Raw genomic sequence first — 22,503 nt, 5'->3', positions numbered from 1 at the left:
AAGGATGATAGATTGAGCACGACGGTGTACTTTAAGAACACAGATCGTAATAGCTATTTATCAACTAAGAGCGGACACCACCCATCCTGGATTAGAAACATCCCTAAGGGGCAATTTCTAAGGGTCCGTAGGAACTGTTCAACTAAAGAGGATTTTGCAGCCCAGTCCCAAATCTTGAAGGAGAGGTTTATACAGAAAGGGTACTCAGAAACCATCTTGGATGAAACTATTGGGACGGTTGCAAATATTCCAAGGGAAACCTGCCTGGAGGGGAGGAGAAAGGAAGGGGAGGGGTCACAACATCAACTAAGATTTTTGTCTAATTTCCATCATCAATTTAGAGAGGTAGAACAAATTTTTAGAACACACTGGCATATCCTGGGTAGGGATAAATATTTGGGAGGGGTGATACCCAAAACCCCGGGATTTATCTACAGACGGGCACCCAATATAGGGGATAGAGTTGTAAAAAAGGTTCTGGACCCCCCTAAACGAATCACCATCTCGGGTGACCTGAAAGGTTTCTATGCTTGTAGGAGGTGTATATGTTGTAGAACTGTTCACCAGATAAACAGGGGGATCACCTCAATAACCAACAGCGAGGGTGAATCATTTGAAATCAAGGAATTCATGACATGCAATATGTCTTATATTGTATATCTGCTATGGTGTCCTTGTAAATTACTATATGTAGGACGTACAAAGAGATTATTGAGAGTACGTATCTCAGAACATTTGACCAACATCCGAAAAGGTTACCAGTACCATAGCGTGTCACTACATTTCAAGGAACACCATCAACAAAATCCCGATTTACTACAGTTTTGTGGAATAGATCATGTCCATCCCTCTTGGAGAGGTTCAAATCGGGTGAGGGATCTGTCGCAGAGGGAGACCAAGTGGATCTTCTTGCTGAGGAGCCTCTATCCGAGAGGGATGAACATAGAGCTGGACCTTAATTGCTACATTAGTGATTTATAGGCAAGTAAGTATGGACAGTAACAGTGTGGTCCTAATAGGGGGAATTAGTCCCTTTAGTGGAAACATCCTATATGAGATGTTGGGGTTCAGTGATTTCTCAAGTTTTACAGATAGTAGATAGCAGTTCCGATATGGAAATGCACATGATGTCTACTATCTGAGGTTGCAATCCCGAGAGGGAAATGTATAGGAGGTTACCAACCATTGATCTCTAAAATAAGTCTTCACATAAGTTTTTGATGGGGAAGCCCTGAAATTATTATGATAGTGCCAATTTCATCTCTGTTTAGGGTATTAGCATTGGGATCTCCTTCTATGCGATTTTAGATTTTTTAGAATATTTTGCATTTGGAGTTGTATTTATATGTTAAGTGCACCCGCAATATAGATGGTATCTTTTAGATATATTCATTTTCGCTTGAATTGAATTAGATTTGCATTTGTAATATCGCAATTTATGTTCCTATCAGCCAGTTGAAGATGTATGATATCCATTATTGTAACCATTATTGTAAACGTTGGCGCATTGATGACACGGCGACAGAGTATGGCACCAGTCTATAGTTCTATATACACTGGTTTGTACCCTGTGTGGGGGTAGGGCTACTCAGGATTAGTTGACTTAATACAATGCGTCATACAGAGGGACACCGTTTACGTATATGGAGAGATACTACTGATGGTTATTAACATCACTGGAGGCAGCACTTTAAGGGTTCCACATTTTCTCAATGATGGAATGCGGGGACATGGAACTCAATACTAGATTATTGTGGAGATGGGGACACTTAGTCTCGATCCCGGCGCATGCGAGATCTACTAGCATGAAGAGTTTGTTAAACATTGAGACCGGAGCGGAACCTATAAAGCATCGAATGCAATATCTAAGGTCGAATGTTTCGACACACGTGACAAATATCGACGCACGGGCAGGAAACTGTAGCGAACTCTTAAATCGAATGTCTGGTGTGATGCGCCGATTTTCGAGATGGAGGGGTCGAATGTTGTGATTTGGGCATGCGCAAATCGGACATTTGGCGTCGGCGCGTGTTTTGGACGTTAGTATACACTCCATTAATATGGGAGTGACAGAGGAAAAATTAAGGACGCTGATTTGACGATGGGGGAATATAAGGAGGGATGTTGGACCAGATAGCCAATCCCATGATTAAGTCTGATGTGACGAAACATGTCGGGGGCGTGGCTATCTGGAGACTATTGAGCTGACATACACGGAGCTGGGAAGGAGGCACAGGACTGAGAGGACTGTTTCATCTGACTTGAAGGCGCCCTTTTTCGAATAGACCTGCTGTGTGGGACCAGGCGGGACGCACGAGGAGGGGTGAGATCAAGCGATACAGTATCGTATCTTATGAGTCCGCCGTGACCACCAATGCCCCGACGTATTCAGAATAGTATTGTGGAGTGAAGTTGTGAAGCGAGTCTTTTTACTCTCTTGAAGTGATTTTGCGTTTTTAAGTTCATGTGAGTGCATAAGGAGTGAGATTTTTTATACATTAAAGAGTGTTTGCAGTATTACACTATTGGGGTCTCCCTCTGTGATTTCTCTTTGAGGTATATATTTATACAATGAAGTGTATAAGTGGAGAAGTTCCAATCGGATGTGCTGGGGTCTGAATTCCATCTTGAGAGATCATTTGAAAGCCCTTGAGCCTCACACGAGAGTGTAAGGCTTAGCAGTCGGTGAGTGTTTTCACGAAGGGGGGAGTAGAAATCACGGATGGTGTGGTGAAGGAGTCACTTGTAGAAAGGAATCTGAACACCGGATATTCTTCTTATGCATTTATAGAAAGACTTTCTATAATCTGGATGCTTTTTTGAATATTGTGTGGTGGATGGACTATATTCACATTCATTTATATGTATTTTTCACTATATGTGTAATCTAAATGTATATTTGGGTATTCACTGAGTGATTAATAGTTATATATTTTGTTATTGATTAGACAATTTATGATTTGAGATAAGATCACTGAGGAGGTGAGGATTTGTGCACTGAAAGGTACACAGGTTATAGCGCCACGTGCAACTAATTAGTTTTTTGGGAAATTTACTATTATTTTTGTATGCACCTTTTTATAAGTACCGCATTATGGCCACTAGATGACACTGGCGATCTTAGAAAATAAATACATTAGACAGAATATGAAGATTATTTGCAATGCTGGTACAAATGCAGTTGGAATGTTTTATAATTCGACTCCTTAGTGTAGGGAGGTATGATCATAGATGGTGTGGTATGATATGATCAGGACTGATCTTAGATCCCAGTTGTTTTAATTTGATCTAACGCATAGATGTACTTTATTTACAGAGCCGGTCAGTAAACCTATAATCACGGCGTCACCCTCCCAGGTCCAGGAATCTGATGCCGTTAACCTGACATGTTCTGCAGCCAATGCTGATCAGATAATATGGATGAAGGATGGTGCCAATCTCCCAGATGACGTCAGATTATCAGCAGATAACACCACCATCAAATTCTCCAGTGTGAATCGTACAGATGCCGGAAAATATCAGTGCGAAGCCAGGAATATAGCCAGCCAAAGCAACAGTGATCTCTACAGCCTGACCATCCCCTGTGAGCACTTGCCTATTACTACGTTAAGGTAAATCCAGCCAAAACTAATATTTTAATGTGGGGTGGATGCTGGCAGAATGAGGCCCCTGCTGGCTTTTCACAACAGTTGGGAACTCCCAGGACAAGGTCTAGGTACTAAATTCCTGGCTGCACCCACCTGCCACACTCACTCTGTGACGGTCTCACTCATGCTGATGGGCTCTCTCTACAGAGGTCCCCAAGCAGTTTAAGAACCTGGTGGGTGAGTCACCAGCATCAACCCTGTACATGTAATATAAGTTTTGGATGGGCTAAGCTTTCCAATATTTTATTTTTAAAAATGCAAAAAAAAAATGTTTTGTAAATGCCTCCACAGTCCAAAGCATGGTGGCTTTTCTACGTTATTATAGTAAAACCTTCATGCTGAGACAACGTTCAGCTTCAATTTTTATTGGTTTCAATGCATAAACTCCAGGCACAAAAACTTTCAATTAAATATATTCCTCAATACATTGGTGGCTGGTGCTAAACATTTTAGGGGGGGGGGCGACAAACAAACCCCCCCCAGGTCCGCACTCACTCCTCCACGGTCCCTCCCCCTGCACTTAGCCCCTCTGCGGCTTCCTCTGCTTCTCCTCCTGCTGTCCTGAATGGCAGGGAGGAGAAGGCAGAAGACAATGGCGAATATTGATTTGCTTGTGTCACAAGTAGGTGGGTTCAGGATGTAATTGCTCTTTGCCCCGAGCCCAACCTTTTTCAAGCCAATTTGCCTCGAGCTCTAATCATGTGGCTTGAAAAAAAACCTCATGGAAACCTAATGCCCTAATGCCTCCCCCACATGCAAACTAGGGGGCCAGCGCCCCTGATGGACCAGGCTGCTCCTGCCTCAATAGCCACAAATTATATAACTTTGTGTGCACCAAATGCCTTCGCAAACCCAGATGTTACCTTGCAAAAGTAGCAGTGACATCATCACTGTGTTGTATATAGCCTGACAGAGAGCAGAGCTGTGGGAAGGGCTTATCAGGCTCCACCCACTACAGGATGCCTGTAGAAATTACAGGAAGGGGTGGAAACAAGACCAGCAGTGACCGGTCTTTGTCTCTGTACAGGGGCTTCCTGTAATAAACTTTCACACTGGATTACTGCACAGATCTAGAAGAAATGCACAAAGCACACCAACATTCAAGGAAGAATCCACATGACAAATGGATTTAGACAATAATTGTTTATCCCGTAGTTCAGCTTTATTAAGGAGAGGATAAAAATATTTCACTAACAGTTGTACAAGTGAACGTTTCTGTAATGAGTCTATGCGTGATGTGTGGGATAGCACTGGACCAATAGAAGTAAAGGTTCAGACCTGTGATTGAAGTCTAGTATGAGTGGACCATGTTCTGGTCCTAGGCTGCTACCTCTCTGATAGCGACACAAGGAAGCACTCACCAGATGGTGGCCTTTTGGATGTGTACAGAGGAGCGACACAAGGAAGCACTCACCAGATGGTGGCCTTTTGGATGTGTACAGAGGAGCACCTTGTACAAAAGTTCATCTCACTTAAAGATTTTTTTAAAACATTTAATGGTTAAGAGCATCAAATACAACCAATATGTTTTGGGAGGAAAACCTCACAGGCTTGAGCAGTAGTCTTTATTAATATCATACAGAATGCACTAAGTTTGTTTCTGTTTTAAGGCTGGATGAAGACTAACTTCTCCTGACAGCACTGTAGGCAGACAGCTGAGTCATTCTGTAATAAGTTAATGAGAAGAAGGAATCTGACACCTCCCCATGGCAAACATTGGGACTGCGCATGAGGAGGCGATTTCAAACTGGATCTTCGCTAGTGCAGGAGACTGAGACTCCCACTGGTAAAATATGACAGCATCCTCATGGTCAGAACAATCCCCATTTGGGAAGACTAGGTGTCTTGGGGTGCTCTATGATTAATATAGCACTGGGCAATATTCGGAAATCCGACATTACTGTACATGCCAAATACGAAATATAAATTTAGAGGGACCCATAAACATTTGTCACATAATCGAGCAGTCCATCCCACCCCTGGGCAAAAAGACCCACTTAGAAAGATGGTGGGCCTGGATGGGAAGGGGTTATGTATATGACACACATTGATACAAGTTTTTTTAGATCAGATATTGGAAAGGCAGGGTTGAGTTACTAATGTATGTACAATGCAATGATTAAATGGGAGAATGATAATGGGAATAAGATAAAAATGAAAGCCCTATGATGTCTTTCTAAAAACAGCATACTGATGTTTTCCAGATAGAATATAATAAGAATGTACTACAGCAAACCTATATATAGTAGTGTAATTAATATATTTTTTTAAACAATACTACAGTATAAAAAAAATACATACACAAGTTCATAAAGATAAAAAGAGGCTAAGGGTCGGTTCACACAGGGGCAACACGACTTTCAACACGACTTTTGGAGGCAACTTGGACATGACTTGAACACGACTTGGGGCGACTTTCAACACGACTTTAAGTCGCCCCAGGCCAGGCGACTTTTGCCGTGGTCAATCAGATAATGAGCTCTTAAGGGGAAACTCCACGCCAAATTTATTAAAAAACGTTGGCATCGGTTCCCCCTCCGGGAGCATACCAGGCCCTTAGGTCTGGTATGGATTCTAAGGGGAACCCCCTACGCCGATAAAAAAATGGTGTGGGGGCCCCCCCAGATCCATACCAGACCCTTATCCGAGCACGCTACCCGGCCGCCCAGGAAAGGGGGTGGGGACGAGCTAGCGCCCCCCCGCTGAGCCGTACCAGGCTGCGTGCCCTCAACATGGGGGGGGTGCCTGTGAGAGTGATAATTTTGTTAGAGTCGCCTCCGTATAGATGGAGATCCGACTTGGAGGCGACCTCCATTGAAATCAATGGGTACCAGTCGCCTAGAAGTCGGATACAAGTAGTACAGGAACCTTTTCTGAAGTCAGATCGACTTCAGTAGTGTGCATTAAGACGGCTCTCATTCACTTGACAATGGTCCCAAAATAGTGTCAAAAGTGTCCGATGTGTCCACCATAATGTTGCAGTCACAATAAAAATCGCAGATCGACGATCTGCGATTGTACGATGTACTAGGGGCGACCTGAAGTCGGATCTGAGTCACCCCTGTGTGAACCGAGCCTAAGGGAACCATAAATAAAGAAATAATGATAAATGGCCACTAGAGGGAGATATGGTGTTAGTGTTAAAGAGAGATGATATTACCATGTATTAGAAAAGTTATAATATAGTATTAGTAGAGGAGTGTAACTTATTAACCCATATGATAGTTTGATTACATGTTTAGTTAATATGTAATAAACTGGAAAAAAACTAAATAATGTTTTATTTTTAAATTACAACAAAGGAGGAACAAAGCTCTGAAAAACGATCTACAGTGGCTCACTTTTCAAAGGGTGGCATAGCAGTGGCTGGCTGGCATACAGGAGGTGGCTCCTGAATGTCTTTTTTTTTTTTTCTTTAACTCTAAAAGGGGATTTTTAAGTAAAATACCACACTGTGACAGCGTTTGCAAAGGGAGTGCAAAGCAGCTGCAAACCAAACTCTGCAGGCAGGCATGTACTGGCCATCGGGACTACAGGGAGTTTCCCGGTGGGCTGATGGCTCAGTGGGCCAGTCAGGTGCAGTCCTGGAGCTGCTCCTCTCTGACAGTGAGTGATCGCGATTTCACTCCTGTTGGCTGGAGCAGCCAAACTTGCTGGGGAGAACATTAGGCCTTCTGCTCCCTCCAGCCTGCAGGGGGAGATAGACAGCTGGCAAACGTTCCATCCTCTCTCCCCTTATCACTTATCACGTGACTGGAGAGAGGAACGAGAAGCTGCCTTCAAAATTGAGTACACGTGGGGAGGGAGGACACTCTGATATAAGGGGAAGTGCTGATGGAGACACTCAAAATTAAAGTGGGCTGGTCATGATGAAGTCCAGGGCCAAATTTTTGTCCCAGTCCAGCCCTGTCTGCAGGCCCAATAAAATTGCTGCCATTGCACGGCATGTGAACAGTTAAAAAAATGTTAAATGAGGTGTGATTGGTTTGCTGGCTAATTCTTATAGTGAATGAATATTTCCATATTTATTGCGGATTCTAATCTATTGAAGATTATTACCAATTGCACATTTCTCAACATAGTATATAGAGGCCAAGCAAGCATATAGAAATTCCTTTTAAATGCCTAGATTGGTCCTCCCTTCAGCAAACCAGTCATATTCCAGCTGTCATTTTTTATTTTGTTTGTAGGCCCGAAAGCTAATATCTTATTGGTTTTCTGGGCACCCACCCTTCACTTTTCTTCATCCTAGTTTTTGTAAGCACGCTTCCATTTATTCTTTTGCTATTAACACATTATATAACAAGATATATCTGTTTTTCTCAGATGGCTCAGAATGCTCCACATGTGGTACAAACACTGCTGTCATCTCAGGAGTCGCCTGTGCGGCGGTCCTCATTATTGTCATACTGCTCAGCATCTGCTTCCTCCTCTACAAGAAATGTGTCCATCCTGTACATGACATTCCAAGTATGTATGGATACAAAGGTGAATGACTATTACATTTATTTAAAGGAACAGAGTAGTTTATTTTTAGCAGCACATATTTTGACTTTTGTAAATATTTATTTCCCCTTTTGTATTTTATGTCTGCTTTTTGTATCTGTGCCATTTTAAATAGAGAGATTTGTAATTTGTCAATTAAACACTAGAGGGAGCTCTGTATTTGACTTTTCTCAAGAACTAAAGTTAAAGTGGTTGTAAACCTCAAACATAGAGGGATGTGTCTTTGTTCACATTTCATAACAGGGATCTCCAAACTTTATAAACAAAGGGCCAGTTTACTGTCCTTTAACCACTTCAGCCCTGGAAGATTTTATCCCCTTCCTGACCAGAGCAATTTTGCAATTCGGCACTGTGTCCCTTTAACTGACAATTGCGCGGCCATGCGACGTTGCACCCAAACAAAATTTACGTCCTTTTTTCCCCACAAATATAGATTTCTTTTGGTGGTATTTGATCACCTCTGTGGTTTTTATTTTTTGCGCTATAAACAAAAAAATAATTTTGAAAAAAAAACTCAATATTTTTAACTTTTTGCTATAATAAATATCTTCCAAAAATATATAGCAAAAACAATTATTTTCCTCAGTTTAGGCCGATATGTATTCTTCCACATATTTGTGGTAAAGAAAAAATCACAATAAGTGCATATTGCTTGGTTCGCACAAAAGTTATAGCATCTACAAAATAGGGGATCGTTTTCTGGCATTTTTTTGTATTAGTAAAAGCGTCGATCTGCGATTTGTATTGTGACTGCAACATTATGGTGGACACATCAGACACTTTTGACACTATTTTGGGACCATTGTCAATTATACAGCGATCAGTGCTATAAAAACCCACTGATTACTATGCAAGGCTGGATTCACACCTATGCAGTTTTAGTGCTTTTTGCATTTTGCAGATTTGCTCTACAGAACGTGTTCCATAGGAAACCATGTTAAATGGACTATAGTGCAAATCTGCAAAATGCAAAAAGCACAAAAAATGCATAGGTGTGAATCAAGCCTAAATGACACTGGCATGGAAGAGGTTAAACACTAGGGGGCGAGCAAGGGGTTAATTGTGCCCTAGGGAGTCTAACTGTGGGGGGGATGGGCTACCACTGACATGACAGCGATCACTGCTCCTGATGACAGGGAGCAGTGATCTCTGCCATATCACTAGGCAGAAGGGGGAAATGCCTTGTTCACAAAGGCATCTCCCTGTTCTTTCGCTACATGATCGCGGGCACCGGGCGGACATCAAGTTCCACAATGCCACATCTTACAGGGGACATACCTGTACACCCTTTTGCTCACCCGCGCCATTCTGATGACTTATATCAGAAAGGGTTAAACTTCAGGGGGGCCAGATTGTGGCCAGTGGGAGAACAAAATGTCCTGGTGTCAATAGAAAATGCCCCACCATTGGTATTAAGAGGGCCAGGCCAGTAATACTGCCCCATAGTTGGCATCTTCCTTCTCTTCCTTTAGTAAACCAATCTGATTGTATCAGCTAGGCATGCTCATTGTTTTTAGACAACTCATAGATTTGTATTGTGAGAAGGATGTAGCAGAATCTCTAACCTCTTCCAGTCTAATGAGAACCTTTGAGGCCACAGACCACTGACATCCTTCAATATATAGTGGGTTATGAGGCATAGTGTGTGCAAAGATGGTGAAAGTCATTGGGTGCCAGACACTTCTTGGATGCAAAAGAGGTTTTTATTTCTTTTAACAGTCCTTTTTATATTTTGCAAGAGAAAGAGGGTTAGGGCCAGGGCACCCTTAAGTGGTTGCAATTTCAATAGGCAGACTCAGAGACAGTTCCTAACACAAAGTTCAACAGCTCTCTCAGCTTCACTACAATGTCCACTTGTAGCTCTTTAGCCCCTTGAGCTCCCAGTCTCTCACTGGACTCTTATTTATTGACTCTGAATCCTGTGAGCTCCGAAAAGGCTTTGACGATGTTATCCCCCTCAAGCGTAACCAACGCTTCCCTGCTGGGTCCCTAGCTTGGCACTCCAGATACACCCTTGCTAACCGGCTTGGTCCCTGGCTTGACACACAAGGCTGCTCTGCAAGCATCCTCTCCGCTGGTTGGGTCCCTGACTTTATCATGCGTGAACTTTCCCTATTCTCCACCATGTCCGTTCGGTGAGAATATTGCTCTGGTACTTGCTTCAGTTACTCACTATGGCCCTTAGTGGCGACAACCACGACAGGTTCTCCGGCCAGCAAAATCGTCACTTTTGGTTGGACTTCAAGCCACAGTCCCAACCCTACCCTGCCCTGCCCTCTTACTTCTGGATAGGCCCTCACACAGCCTGGCAGCCAGATGCCCCCGGGATAGGCCTAATCTCTGGTCTAGTAGTTTGGGACAGACGACACACACGTCCACCCAGACGGCAGTCCGTGTGGCACAGAACATAGATCACCTGACTCCATCTGAATATATAAGCTCTCCCAGCAGGCTAAGGGATTCAAGAAAACCCCTACCCATTGGCTGCGATATCCCATATACACATAACTTGACCTTGAAATGTCCTTCTCACATCTAATGCCATCACGTGCCCAGCCACCTAGTGGCAGAAGAGAAAAGTACAACAAGGCTAAACTTAGAAAGGAATCAATGGCTCGCTAACTACTATCTACAGTAGCTACTCCTGGCAAGGAATTTGTTGAGGAGCTCCCTAGCTAAACCCCAGGGCTACAAAGAGAACACTGTGTAGTACTGCAAAATAGGAAGTAATGGCTGCATATGCACTGATGTACTGGGGCTATATAGGGCTTTCTCTTGTCTACACCTATATACACAGAAACAGATTTTTTTTTTTTTTTAATCATTAACATACATTAGTAAGTTTATTTTACTTCAACTGACCTTTTATATACATATAAAAACACAAATTCTCATATACTCCTTTTAATATACGTTTTGGAGAGTCAGGGAAAATCCATAGCTTGTTGGGTAACAATGCAGTCATGAGACAAAACACGGCACACTATACATTTGTAAAGTTTTCTTCTAGCTGTAAATCTAACAAAGCTTTCACTTCCAATATATATAGTATTAGTTAATCACATTCAACTGAATTTGTTCTGTAATTTTTAAGATGCTGTGTAACTTTTCCAAGCAACTTCTTCAGCTCTAATGAAAACAACCCAGCATACAATTCTTCCGGAAAGTATTCACAACGCTTCACTTTTTCCATATTTTATTATGTTACAGCCTTATTCCAAAATGTTGTGGCAAACAAAATTGCAAAAAACACTATTTTATTCGCTAGGGCCTCTGAAGAAGAAGCTTGGATAAACTACATAGTCACATTCTACTAGACCCTTTCTTTAATGTAGAAGACGCTATTACGAGATATACTAGATTACTAATACTACTACTAGAGAACCTTCAAAGACATTTTAATTTCAACATGTTTATTCTCTGTTTAGGATCCCCCTATGAAAGAGAAGACCCCTGCGTCATATATGACAATGTACTAGAGCTGACACCAGCGAGGAACATTCAACCTTATTCGGTAAACTTTTTTAAAATGTTAAAGTGTATGGAAATCCCAACCATTTGTGTTAAAGAAATCAAATTAAATTTCATACCGCGCTCTAAGTACTCAAATATACATACAAAAAAATGCAAAAAAACATATATGCTAAAACACTAAAATTAATCTTCTATCGCCTCCCCCGCTACCGACGGCTCCGTGGCGAACCCGCAGCGGAGACCACCATTATCGTATACACGACCGCATCCTGTAAAGATGGATATTTTGGTTGTGGCAGCAGCTGCTGCTGTTACTGAGATATCCCTCTTCAAAGTGCCGACGTATATGTACAGGAGGTGGTCAGTAAGTGTATAACATGTTAATTGACACAGAACTTAAGGCGGCCTAGGTGACCAGACAGTCTGTCTCCGCAGGTCAATGTGATCAGCTCTTTCGAGGATATATACATGGTTCCCAGAGTCTGTGTGTCTTGGGGGACATGAACCCAAATCTAAACTAACACCACCTCCAGGGTACCCAGGCATACAGCTCACAAAGAGCACTGTTCCCCAAAATGCCAGTGGCCATAATCACAAGCACGAGGCTAGTATTCAGTCCTCTCCAAAAGCCTCTGTCCCGGCTAGGTCTGTCACAAAGCGGTTTAGAAGGCACACTTCCATTGATATCTGAGCTTGATCTGACCACCTGCAATGGGTGCCAATCTTCTCTGATCGATCATTGGAGCATATCGGGCTGTGGACCAGTCTCCCTTCATAAGGCATACTTTCAATGGTATCTGCGCCTGGTTTGACTCCCTGTAATGGGTGTCAACTCCCTCTGGTGAGTAGATTGTTTGCCTGGTGGTGGTGGTGGAATTTGTTTTTTTACTCAGATTGCAGGGATTCCCATCACCAACATTGATAGAAGATTCATGGTGGTTGTTTACGGACACTTAATTTGATTTCAAATTTCTTTGGAAATTATATGGACATTTATTTTAGTATATATGTTTTTTTATGAATTTCACGTATGATTTTATTTTTTTTTCGCATTTTTTTGTATGTATATTTGAGTACTTAGAGCACGGTATGAAATTTGTTTGATTTCTTTAACACTTTAATAACTTTTTGGGATTAGCGGGTAGTGAGACCAAAATTCTAATAAACACACTTATTCACCTTGATTATTGTCCAGGGTTCGTGGCTTATAGGTTTTTCCTATTATTTCAAACCCTGACCATTACCTTCTCTTTTAGTCTGTTAAATAATGTATATAATTGAAAGCATTTTGCTATATTTGTCGTATAAGTGCAAAAAAATACCTAATGATCACGTCATAAACATAGAGCTGTCCTGCACAGGATTCCTGTGTTATCTCAGGGAATCCTCCTTGTTCTTGTGCTACAGAGCCATTAGTCCCTATGCTGTGGAAATAAAGTACTGAATCCCATTCATTTTCTTCAACAACAAATAAATGGGCAGGGCTGACACCAAGGAGTCTATTTTATTTTTACAAAATTGACATGTACATTTGTCCTGTGCAAATTGGGTAAAAACAAATGCTCTTCAGGCTCATATTGTTGGGAACCCAAAGTCATTCAATTTCCACTGGTGCTTTGCTTCATGACTTCAATGTGTATTTGATGTTTTGCAGCTTTGGCAAATCAAAACAATACAGAGTGTGACTCATATTACTGAACTCACAAAACTTACAAAAGATAAGAAAGAAACAACTTCCTTGTGACCTTTATGATTTTAAAGCGATAGTAAAGTCCTGTTTTTTTGTTTAAAAATATCAAACATGTTATACTTACTCTGTGCTTTTGCACAGAGCATCACCAATCCTTGTCGTCTCGGGTACCTTGCCAACGCTCCTGGTGCCTCCCTTCTGCCGAGTGCCCCCACAGCAAGCACTGGAGCCGAGCCGCTGCTCTGTGTGTCTATTCAGACACAGAGCTGTGGTTGGCCCTGCCATCGCTCTTTTCTCATTGGCTCACTGACTTTGATTGACAGCAGCGAGTACCAATGGCTGTCTCAACCAATGAGGAGGGAGAGTCCCGGACAGCCAAGACTCTTGTGCAACATTGCTGGATCGAGATAGGGATCAGGGAAGTGTTGAGGGGGGGGGGGGGGGGGGGGGCTGAGGGGAGCTGCTGCACACAGAAGATTGTTTATCTTAATGCATAAAATGCATTAGTATTAAAAACATTCTGACTTTAGAACCACTTTATTTGCAGTCTGTGGCACGCATGTCACAAGGAAGATTTTGATGCAGCTCACAAGAAGGTGAACTTTAAAGTGGTTGTAAACCCTTACAAACCACTTTGACCTACAGGTAAGCCTAGATTAAGGCTTACCTGTCGGCCCAAGAAATATCTCCTAAACCTATACAGTTTAGGAGATATTTAACCACTTGCTTACTGGGCACTTAAACCCCCCTCAGTCCCAGACCAATTTTCAGCTTTCAGCGCTGATGCACTTTGAATGACAATTGCGCGGGCATACAACACTGTACCCAAATGAAATTTTTATCATTTTTTTCCCACAAATAGAGCTTTCTTTTGGTGGTATTTAGTTACAGCTCGGAGTTTTATTTTTTGCTAAACAAACAAAAAAAGATGCAAAAAAAAAAAAAAAAAAAAAATCATGTTTTAATAGTTTGTTATAAAATTTTGCAAACGGGTCATTTTTCTCCTTCATTGAAGTGCGCTGATTAGGCGGCACTGATGGCTGCATTGGTGGGCACTGATGGGCTGCATTGGTGGGCACTGATGGGCTGCATTGGTGGGCACTGATGGGCTGCACTGGTGGGCACTGATAGGCATAGTTAAGGCGGCACTAATAGGCACAGATAAGGCGGCACCGATGGGCACAGATAAGGCGGCACTGATGGGCAAAGATGGGCACATAAGGTGGCACAGATGGGTGGCACGGATGGGTGGCACAGATGGGCACTGATAGGTACCACAGATAGATGGGACTGATGGGCACTGATAGGTGGCACTGATAGGTGGCTCTGATAGGTGGCACTGCTGGGCACTGATGGGCGGCACTGCTGGGCACTGATGGGCGGCACTGCTGGGCACTGATGGGCGGCACTGGGGTGCAGCACCTTTGAGGCAGATTGGGTGGCACTGTGGGTGGCACTGTGGGTGGCACTGTGGGGTGGCACTGTGGGTGGCACTGTGGGTGGCACTGTGGGTGGCACTGTGGGCACTATGGGCACTGACGGGGGGCACTTACTTTTGCGTTTTATTTAATTTCAGGATGGCACTGCGGGAGGCAGGTGGGCACTGGCTGGTGGCAGGTGGTCCCTTGTATTGATGGCCGTGATCGGGACTGATGTCCCGATCACGGCCGCCGGTGATCGGCTTTTTTTTTTTCTCCTCGCGCTGTCAGCGCGAGGAGGAATAATAGCCGATTACCGGCTCCGTTCTATCACATGATCAGCTGTCATTGGCTGACAGCTGATCACGTGATAAGGGGTCGGGATCGACCCCTTGCACGGATCGGTGATCAGGCGAGTCTCACGGACTCGCCGATCACAGAGCGCGCCGCGCGCGCCCCTCAGGGGGCGCGCAGGCCGCTCGTATCCGGGACGACGTCAATAGACGTAGTCCCGGAAATGTAGGTCCGCGCTGTTGCCGTCATTTGGCAATAGCGCGGATCTGTAGTGGTTAAAAAAAGACAGCCGTAGACAGCGGCGCACAGGTGCACTGGGCAGGCCGCGAATCGCGGCCTTATGCCACGAGTGCCGGCTTCCATGCGCATGCGCGGGAGTGACATCATCGCTGCTCCGGCGAATCACAGCGCCAGAGCAGCGAGACCCGGAAGTCACTCAGGGATCCATGGCAGCGGTGGACATGAAGACAGAGGACCGCTTCGGGGGCTTCGTTCTCAGGTAAGTTATTCATAATTAGCTAGTATGCTATGCATACTAGCTCATTATGCCTTTGCCTTGCAGGTTCCTTTTTTTATTTTATTTTTTCAACTGCCTTTACTTCCTCTTTAAGCCTTTAAGTCACAACAATTAAGTCATCACCTATTGAAATGAATGTGTCTTGACTTAAGCGACTTTGTGTCGCATTTTGCAGCAATATCAACCAGGACTCTTCCAAATGAATATTCTTTTATTATGTGCAGTAGAAGTAGCTATAAGGAATCAGAAAATAGATGTAAGCATTGGCTACATTTATTTAGAATTGTTACATTCCATCTCTTGTTACAAAGAAGTATAGCTGTGCTCATAAGTTTACATACCCTGGCAGAATTTATGATTTCTTGGAAATTTTTCAGAGAATATGAATGATAACACAAAAACATTTCTTTCACTCATGGTTAGTTGATTGATAATAAATGGCTGCAGCCAAACACTGTGTTTACTCTTTAAATCCTAATGACAACAGAAACTACCCAAATGACCCTGATCAAAAGTTTACATACCCTGATGATTTTGACCTGATAACAAGAATACAAGTTAACACAAAGGGGTTTGAATGGCTATTAAAGGTAACCATCCTCACCTGTGATCTATTTTCTTGCAATTAGTGTGTGTATAAGAATAGGATTTTTTATAACACCTTACCTGTAAAATCCTTTTATTTGAAGTACATCAGGGGACACAGTGCCATAGTAATTACTATGTGGGTTATAGGCCACCTTCAGGTGATGGACACTGGCACACCCCAAGTCAGGAAGTCCACTCCCTATATAACCCCTCCCACTACTGGGAGCATCTCAGTTTTTGTAGTAAAGCAATAAATGTGTATACCAGAAAGAGGCGAGGGACCTCGGTGTGCCGTGATGTACTTCAAAGAAAAGGATTTTACAGGTAAGTGGTTATAAAAATCATATCTTCTTAATCGTACTTCATGGGACACAAAGCCATAGTAATTCCTATGTGGGATGTCCCAGAGCAATGCCAACTGAGGCGAGGGAGACACAACAGAATTAGGGAAACATGAGACTAGAGGACTTATACTGCTGCCTACAGACTATGCCCAAAGGCAAACCCCTAGCCAAATACACAGCAAGCCAGCCCATGAAAGGGGGATGGATGCTTGGGGGTAGAAGGGGCCCGGGCGCCTCAATATTTAGGGGGACAAGGGATTCTTCCACACAACCCTAGGTTGGAGTTGTGGGGGCTGCAGACAGGGGGCTTTTTATGGAATGTGGAAAGCCAATTTAAAATAATGGGTACAATGTGCTTTGTGGTTGGTATTGGGCTGAGCCCAACATGCAATCTTCAAAGCCAAAAAGGACCACTTCTCATACACAATCTCAACGGCCGCAAACCAACCACGGGAACTGTTTAAACTGGTTAATCAATCAATGAATCCGGTGTGCCTAGAACCCCCAGAAAACGAATCCCAGGATTACTGTGACAAACTGTCGGATTTTTTCATCGATAAAGTCAAAACCATCAGGGAAACAATTTGTCAGAAGAAAACATCCAACCTCAGCCAGCAAATACATAAAGAGGATGTCCGCACCAACATACCGCAACCGCCAAAATTTTCACTATCCCCAATTACCGTAGACACCGCAAAAAACATCATTAATAAACTGCGTGACAGTACCTCACCTATTGACATCATCCCCACAAAACTACTGAAAGAATGCTCCGACATCGTGGCTCCAACCATAACCCACCTCATAAACCGATCATTCCACGAAGGGATTGTTCCCAGCATCCTCAAACAAGGCATCGTCAAACCTCTACTCAAGAAACCAAACCTGGACCCTCAGGATCCAAACAACCGTAGGCCGATTACAAGCCTCAACACCATTTCTAAGATCATGGAGAAAGCTGTAGTACATCAGCTACAACGTCACCTGGATACTCACAAACTCCTGGACCCGCTGCAATCAGGCTTCCGCCCGGGTCATGGAACAGAAACAGCTCTCCTCAAGATTTGGGATGACGCCCTCGAAGCAGCAGATGACGGAGAGCCGTGTCTCCTCATACTACTAGACCTAAGTGCAGCGTTTGATACAGTAGATCACAATACTCTACTCGTCCGCCTCACAGAAGTAGCCGGAGTCCAAGACATAGATCTCCATTGGTTCGCGTCCTTCCTAGGAAATCGGTCACAGACAGTGAAACTAGGAAAATTCCTCTCCGAAACTCGGGCAGTCACCTGTGGAGTCCCTCAAGGCTCTCCGTTGTCACCCGTTCTCTTCAACATTTACATTCGCCCACTCCTTCAAATCATCAGATGCTCAGATCTCTGCTTCCACTCTTACGCTGACGACACGCAACTTTATTTCCGGATCAATGGAAAAAAAGATCACCAACAACAACTTGAAAACTGCCTCAAATCAATAGAGGACTGGATGACCACCAACTCCCTCCAGCTGAACCAATCAAAGACAGAGCTTCTTATCTTACACCCAAATCATAAGCCCGCAACCAAAACCTCCTGGTCTCCACCAACCGTCTTTGGGCAGACTATCTCCCCAAAGACCAAAGCGAAGAGTCTCGGGGTTATTTTAGACGCACAAATGTCAATGGATGCGCAAATAGGATCTGTAGTCAGTCGATCTCACCATCTGCTGCGCATGCTTCGCAGACTCGTCCCTTTTATCCCAAAGAATGACAAAGCAGTGGTAGTTGGAACAATCATTAATTCACGACTGGACTACGCAAACTCGCTTTACATAGGATTACCACAATATCAACTTGCGCGATTACAACTGATCCAAAACACGGCGGCAAGGCTGATAACAGGAAAAAAACCCTGGGAATCCATTTCTCCTTCACTGAGGAGCTTACATTGGCTAACCGTAAAAAATCGGATCAGGTTCAAGACCCTTTGCCTCACCCACAAATGCGTGCATAGAGAAGCTCCGCAATACCTAATGGAGAAAATAAATCATTACACACCAAACCGCAGTCTTCGATCAGCCAACAAAAACCTCCTCCTCGTGCCCAAAGCCCGGTATAAATCCAAGGGTGATCGGAGATTCGCTGTCCAAGGGCCTCGGCTATGGAATGCTCTACCAATCAACATCCGCCTGGAAGAAAATCACCTGGCTTTTAGGAAAAAACTCAAGACCTTCCTCTTTTAGCAGATGATCAAAGCTCGCCACAGCGCCTAGAGGCGATTCAGTTCGCATTGTGCGCTATATAAGTATTTCATTCATTCATTCATTCATGCCTCAAAGAAAGCCAGCTATGTTGAGTGCATGTGGCCTTGTATGGTTCAGGAGGGAGTTGGGCAATCGTTCTTCTTGCCCCTATCCTAGCTGGCCCTGTTGTATGCTCTGAAAAAGGATGTGGTTTGGATTGGTGAAGGCAGCTCACAGCCTTTTGAGAATATAGTGAAGTGTAGAGTTCCCCTTTAAAAGCAAAAGGTAGCCCATGGAAATCCAAGGGGTTAGAGGGGAGAGACGAGCATTGGAGAATGGAGTGTGGAGTTCCCCTTTAAAAGCAAAAGCTAGCCCAAGGAAATATTGAGTAGAGGGGGAAGGTTAAACGCCCTTTTTGGAGGAGCTAGAAGAGCGAGAATATTTTTACATAATTTTAACAAGGTGCATGTCACATTTTGGCAACATAAACACGCTAACATGATCTGTGTGCAAATCTCCATAAAAAAATGCATAACGGTGAAGCAGCTTAAAATAAAAAATAAATAAAAAAAAGGCAAGTTTAGTGGTGCACCCGTTAGGCAACGTACATGCAATTGCGTGGGTTGAAGATTTACTAAGATTTTGGCCGTGCAGTGAACAAATGCATTTGAACGAGCGCAAGAGACGCTTGCGCATGTGCACTGCTTACATTGATCTCATGCAGTTCTAAACATACTTGTGGGCACAGCAGGCTTTCTTATTTTTGGGCATATTTGTTACTTGGGCAGTTGTTACTAAACTTCCTCACATCACCCCATAATATGGCACTTCCATCTTCTGGCAATATTGGACTGGAGATGCCGTACGCCATGTCCATAGTGATGCACAGATTGCATTATCCCTTGCGCTGATATCTTGATAGTAAACTGGAGATTCGCGTTCTGTTCCTGGTGCAATGTTTAGTAAATATGAAAATGTGCATTGCGCCTCTACTGATGGCGTGCGGCTTTCGTAAATCAGCCCATTAGTTTCTTTCATCACAGTCAAAAAATGTTGTTGGTGGTAGGTAGCCTCCATTAGTTTGGTGTTTTTTTTGGATCAGAGGCTGGTTCAAAGTGGTTGAAATTGCCTTAAAATGATCATGCACGTGGTCAGTATCTGAGCTCTGTAAAGCAACCTCTAATCTGATAGAATGCATTGAATGTTGTTTATTTTATTTTATTTTAGACTCAGAGGTTGAAAGAGGAACCTGCTTACATGGTAAGGCTTTACATTTAGTGTAACCTGCTTCTTACAACAAGACAGAATCTAGTTACACAAGTTTTCAATTTGATGTGCAGCTAACCCTATGAATACTATGAAGTGATATTTCAGCTTGGAATAGGGAAGTTTTCTGCTCTTCAGTTACCATCTCTTCCCTCTACCCATTGACCCAATAACTAGGCACTGTAATGTCCTGAGCAGGATGGGACATTGCCAGGAACTAATATAGGGAGCTTCTTAGGTGCTTCATTCCCCAGGGGTGTAACGAAAACCTTCAGGGCTCCAGTGCAAAAAGTCATGAAGGGCCCTTTACTCCCATTGTGGAACCCTTTATTACGTTCCCATAGCGGGTCACCTTCCCACTGAACCCAGTTGCAACTGCAACTTTTGCAACCCTGGTAGTTCTGCCACCGGTGTCAGTAGTTTTTTTTATTTTTGTTGTTTAATTTGTTATTTTTATACCATTTTATTTTAGTTTTAATTATTTTTTACATTTTTTAGAACTTTAGTGATGTATCAGGGTTCTAAACAGTCCCTTTCTCTATCTCTAAAGGGAGACATTGGGGGTCTAAGGACACATTCATTAGTCCATATCTTTTCAACCTCAACCGCACAGAATGAATGAACAGGAATAGCTCTATACAGTTGTGTTGATTCATAAAGTGAAGCATAATAAACACAGTTTACTATGCCTCATCTATGAATAAATACAAAAAAATAAACAGAACCGATCACTGACTCTATTCATTAAGCCAAGGAAGGGATTGCTAAATGACACGCTTTTTCCCCTCTCCATCCTGACGGATCCCCAGCAGCAGTGGCGGTGGACGCATGGATTTCAATGGGGTTTTTTTGTTTTTTGTTTTTAAGCACAAGATTAGAGCCCGAGGCTCTAATTGGCTTCAAAATAGGGTGGGCTCAGGGAGCAGTGAGCCCACCCATTTGTGTGACAATAGCAAATTAATATTTACTATTGTCAACCTGATTCTGTGAAGCCCTGATTGGCTAGGAAGTGTTAGTTTGCCACTACATTCCCCCGCCCCCCAAAAAATATTAAGAATCAGCCGCCACTGCCCAGCAGTAGCCAGCAGAAGGGGGAAACCCAGCAGCACTGCGGGGGCAAAGGGGGATTAGGGTTGTCAACTTTTCTTCAAGTCAAACCCAAACACGTGGGGGGGGGTTGTTAGTCCTTGCTTTGGGCAGCATGAAAGAGAGTGTATCAGACACTCTCAGCTTAGACAACTGCAGCCAGCAACCCTTTACAACCCCTTTAAGCATTAATTCTGGCAATACTTTTAAAGGGAAAACCCAGTCCGGCCTAGTTAACCTTTAATCCTAATGGCCGTGACCTCACTCTCCCTGTACAGGTCCATCATGGAGATTTCTGTACATAAACACATACAGTATGTGGAGAAAGGATATTCAAAAAATATAATAACTACTGAGCCAGAATAGTCCCATAAAGATGTAGAAACATTTAGAAAACAGCTGATGCATTTTAAGACAGACTCTTCTTCAGAGGTGTTTTAAACGCAGGGACCTTTCCTAGCATGAGGAGCATTACTGGTGCTGCCACTATATGTATGCCCCTCACCGAGAAAGAGCCCATACCACACATGCTCATCTGCTTATCAAAGGGAGTTTGGACCATAATGAGAAGACTTGTAGGGGAAGATGGGTTGCCATTTTGTTGGCCCACCCATTAAACAGTAGATAGTCAGGGGTTGAGAGCAAGGGTCCAAACCTTCGCAAAAGAAAGATCTGTAGGCTTATACATGCTCATTACTGGTGTGAATGGCGTCTGCAGCACAGCGCCATTCTCTTTTGATGTTTTAAAGGGATGACAGCACTTGGCAACACAGCCAGCTTTCTATACAATTTAAATATTTTTTTTTGTTCTCTTACAGGTTCTTCAGTATGCATCAGAAAGCCATTACAATGAAATAAACAGATGAACTCTTCTGATATATTTGACTGATAAGGAGCCACAATGCAAAAATCATAACAATAATAACTGTTTTATAGGGATAAAAACAGGGGTATATTACATTACAGACTGAAATAAAATCTTGTCAAATTATTTGACTTTTACCTGCTCTATAAAATACTACAAAAAAACGTTTTGGTTGGCAATGGGGCTCATTCTTAATGCACAGCACATAACATATAGCATATGTGTGTGGCGTCAACATGTGTTGATTTACACTGCTATGCATTCTGTTAATGCATAGCAGTGCTTTGTTTTCTTTTTAACAACTGCTAAAATCTATACAGGGTGTATTTATTTGGTCTGAGTTCTAATATTCATATATTGGGGCTGTTCCGAGTTCTGTTGAGGCCATAGGTCTACGCGGGGGGTGTGCCAGGTTTGCCTGGGCACACCCTAATCACTGTGTGATTTGCAGATTCCCCATGTTGTATCCCAACCCAGTGCTGCTTGCTTCCCTCCTCTCCCCCTGGCTCCTGTGAGGATGTTTCAGAATGGAGAGTGGGTTCTCTATTCATTTTTTCTGTATGTAGCCAGGTCTCGAGCCTCTCCAAG

At 43.2% G+C, this 22,503-nt stretch overlaps 1 protein-coding gene across 1 annotated transcript in view; it reads left to right on the top strand.

Annotated features, from left to right (window-relative positions):
- LOC143934011 (cell adhesion molecule CEACAM7-like) overlaps positions 1–22,041 on the top strand; it is a 49,960-nt gene extending 27,919 nt beyond the window's left edge. The window contains exons 3-7 of the mRNA XM_077457237.1: positions 3,317–3,583; positions 7,974–8,135; positions 11,582–11,667; positions 19,926–19,958; positions 21,869–22,041. Of these exons, the coding sequence (XP_077313363.1) occupies positions 3,317–3,583; positions 7,974–8,135; positions 11,582–11,667; positions 19,926–19,958; positions 21,869–21,916 (596 nt within the window). The 3' untranslated portion in view covers positions 21,917–22,041. The remainder of the gene's footprint in view (positions 1–3,316; positions 3,584–7,973; positions 8,136–11,581; positions 11,668–19,925; positions 19,959–21,868) is intronic.
- Positions 22,042–22,503: the final 462 nt, after the last annotated feature.

The sequence above is a fragment of the Lithobates pipiens genome, unplaced genomic scaffold, assembly GCF_037356315.1.
Source record: "Lithobates pipiens isolate NorthernLeopardFrog02 unplaced genomic scaffold, aLitPip1_a1.2 Scaffold_27, whole genome shotgun sequence".
NCBI classification, from domain to species: Eukaryota; Metazoa; Chordata; class Amphibia; order Anura; family Ranidae; genus Lithobates; species Lithobates pipiens.
This window is presented reverse-complemented; position numbering and strand designations above follow the sequence as displayed.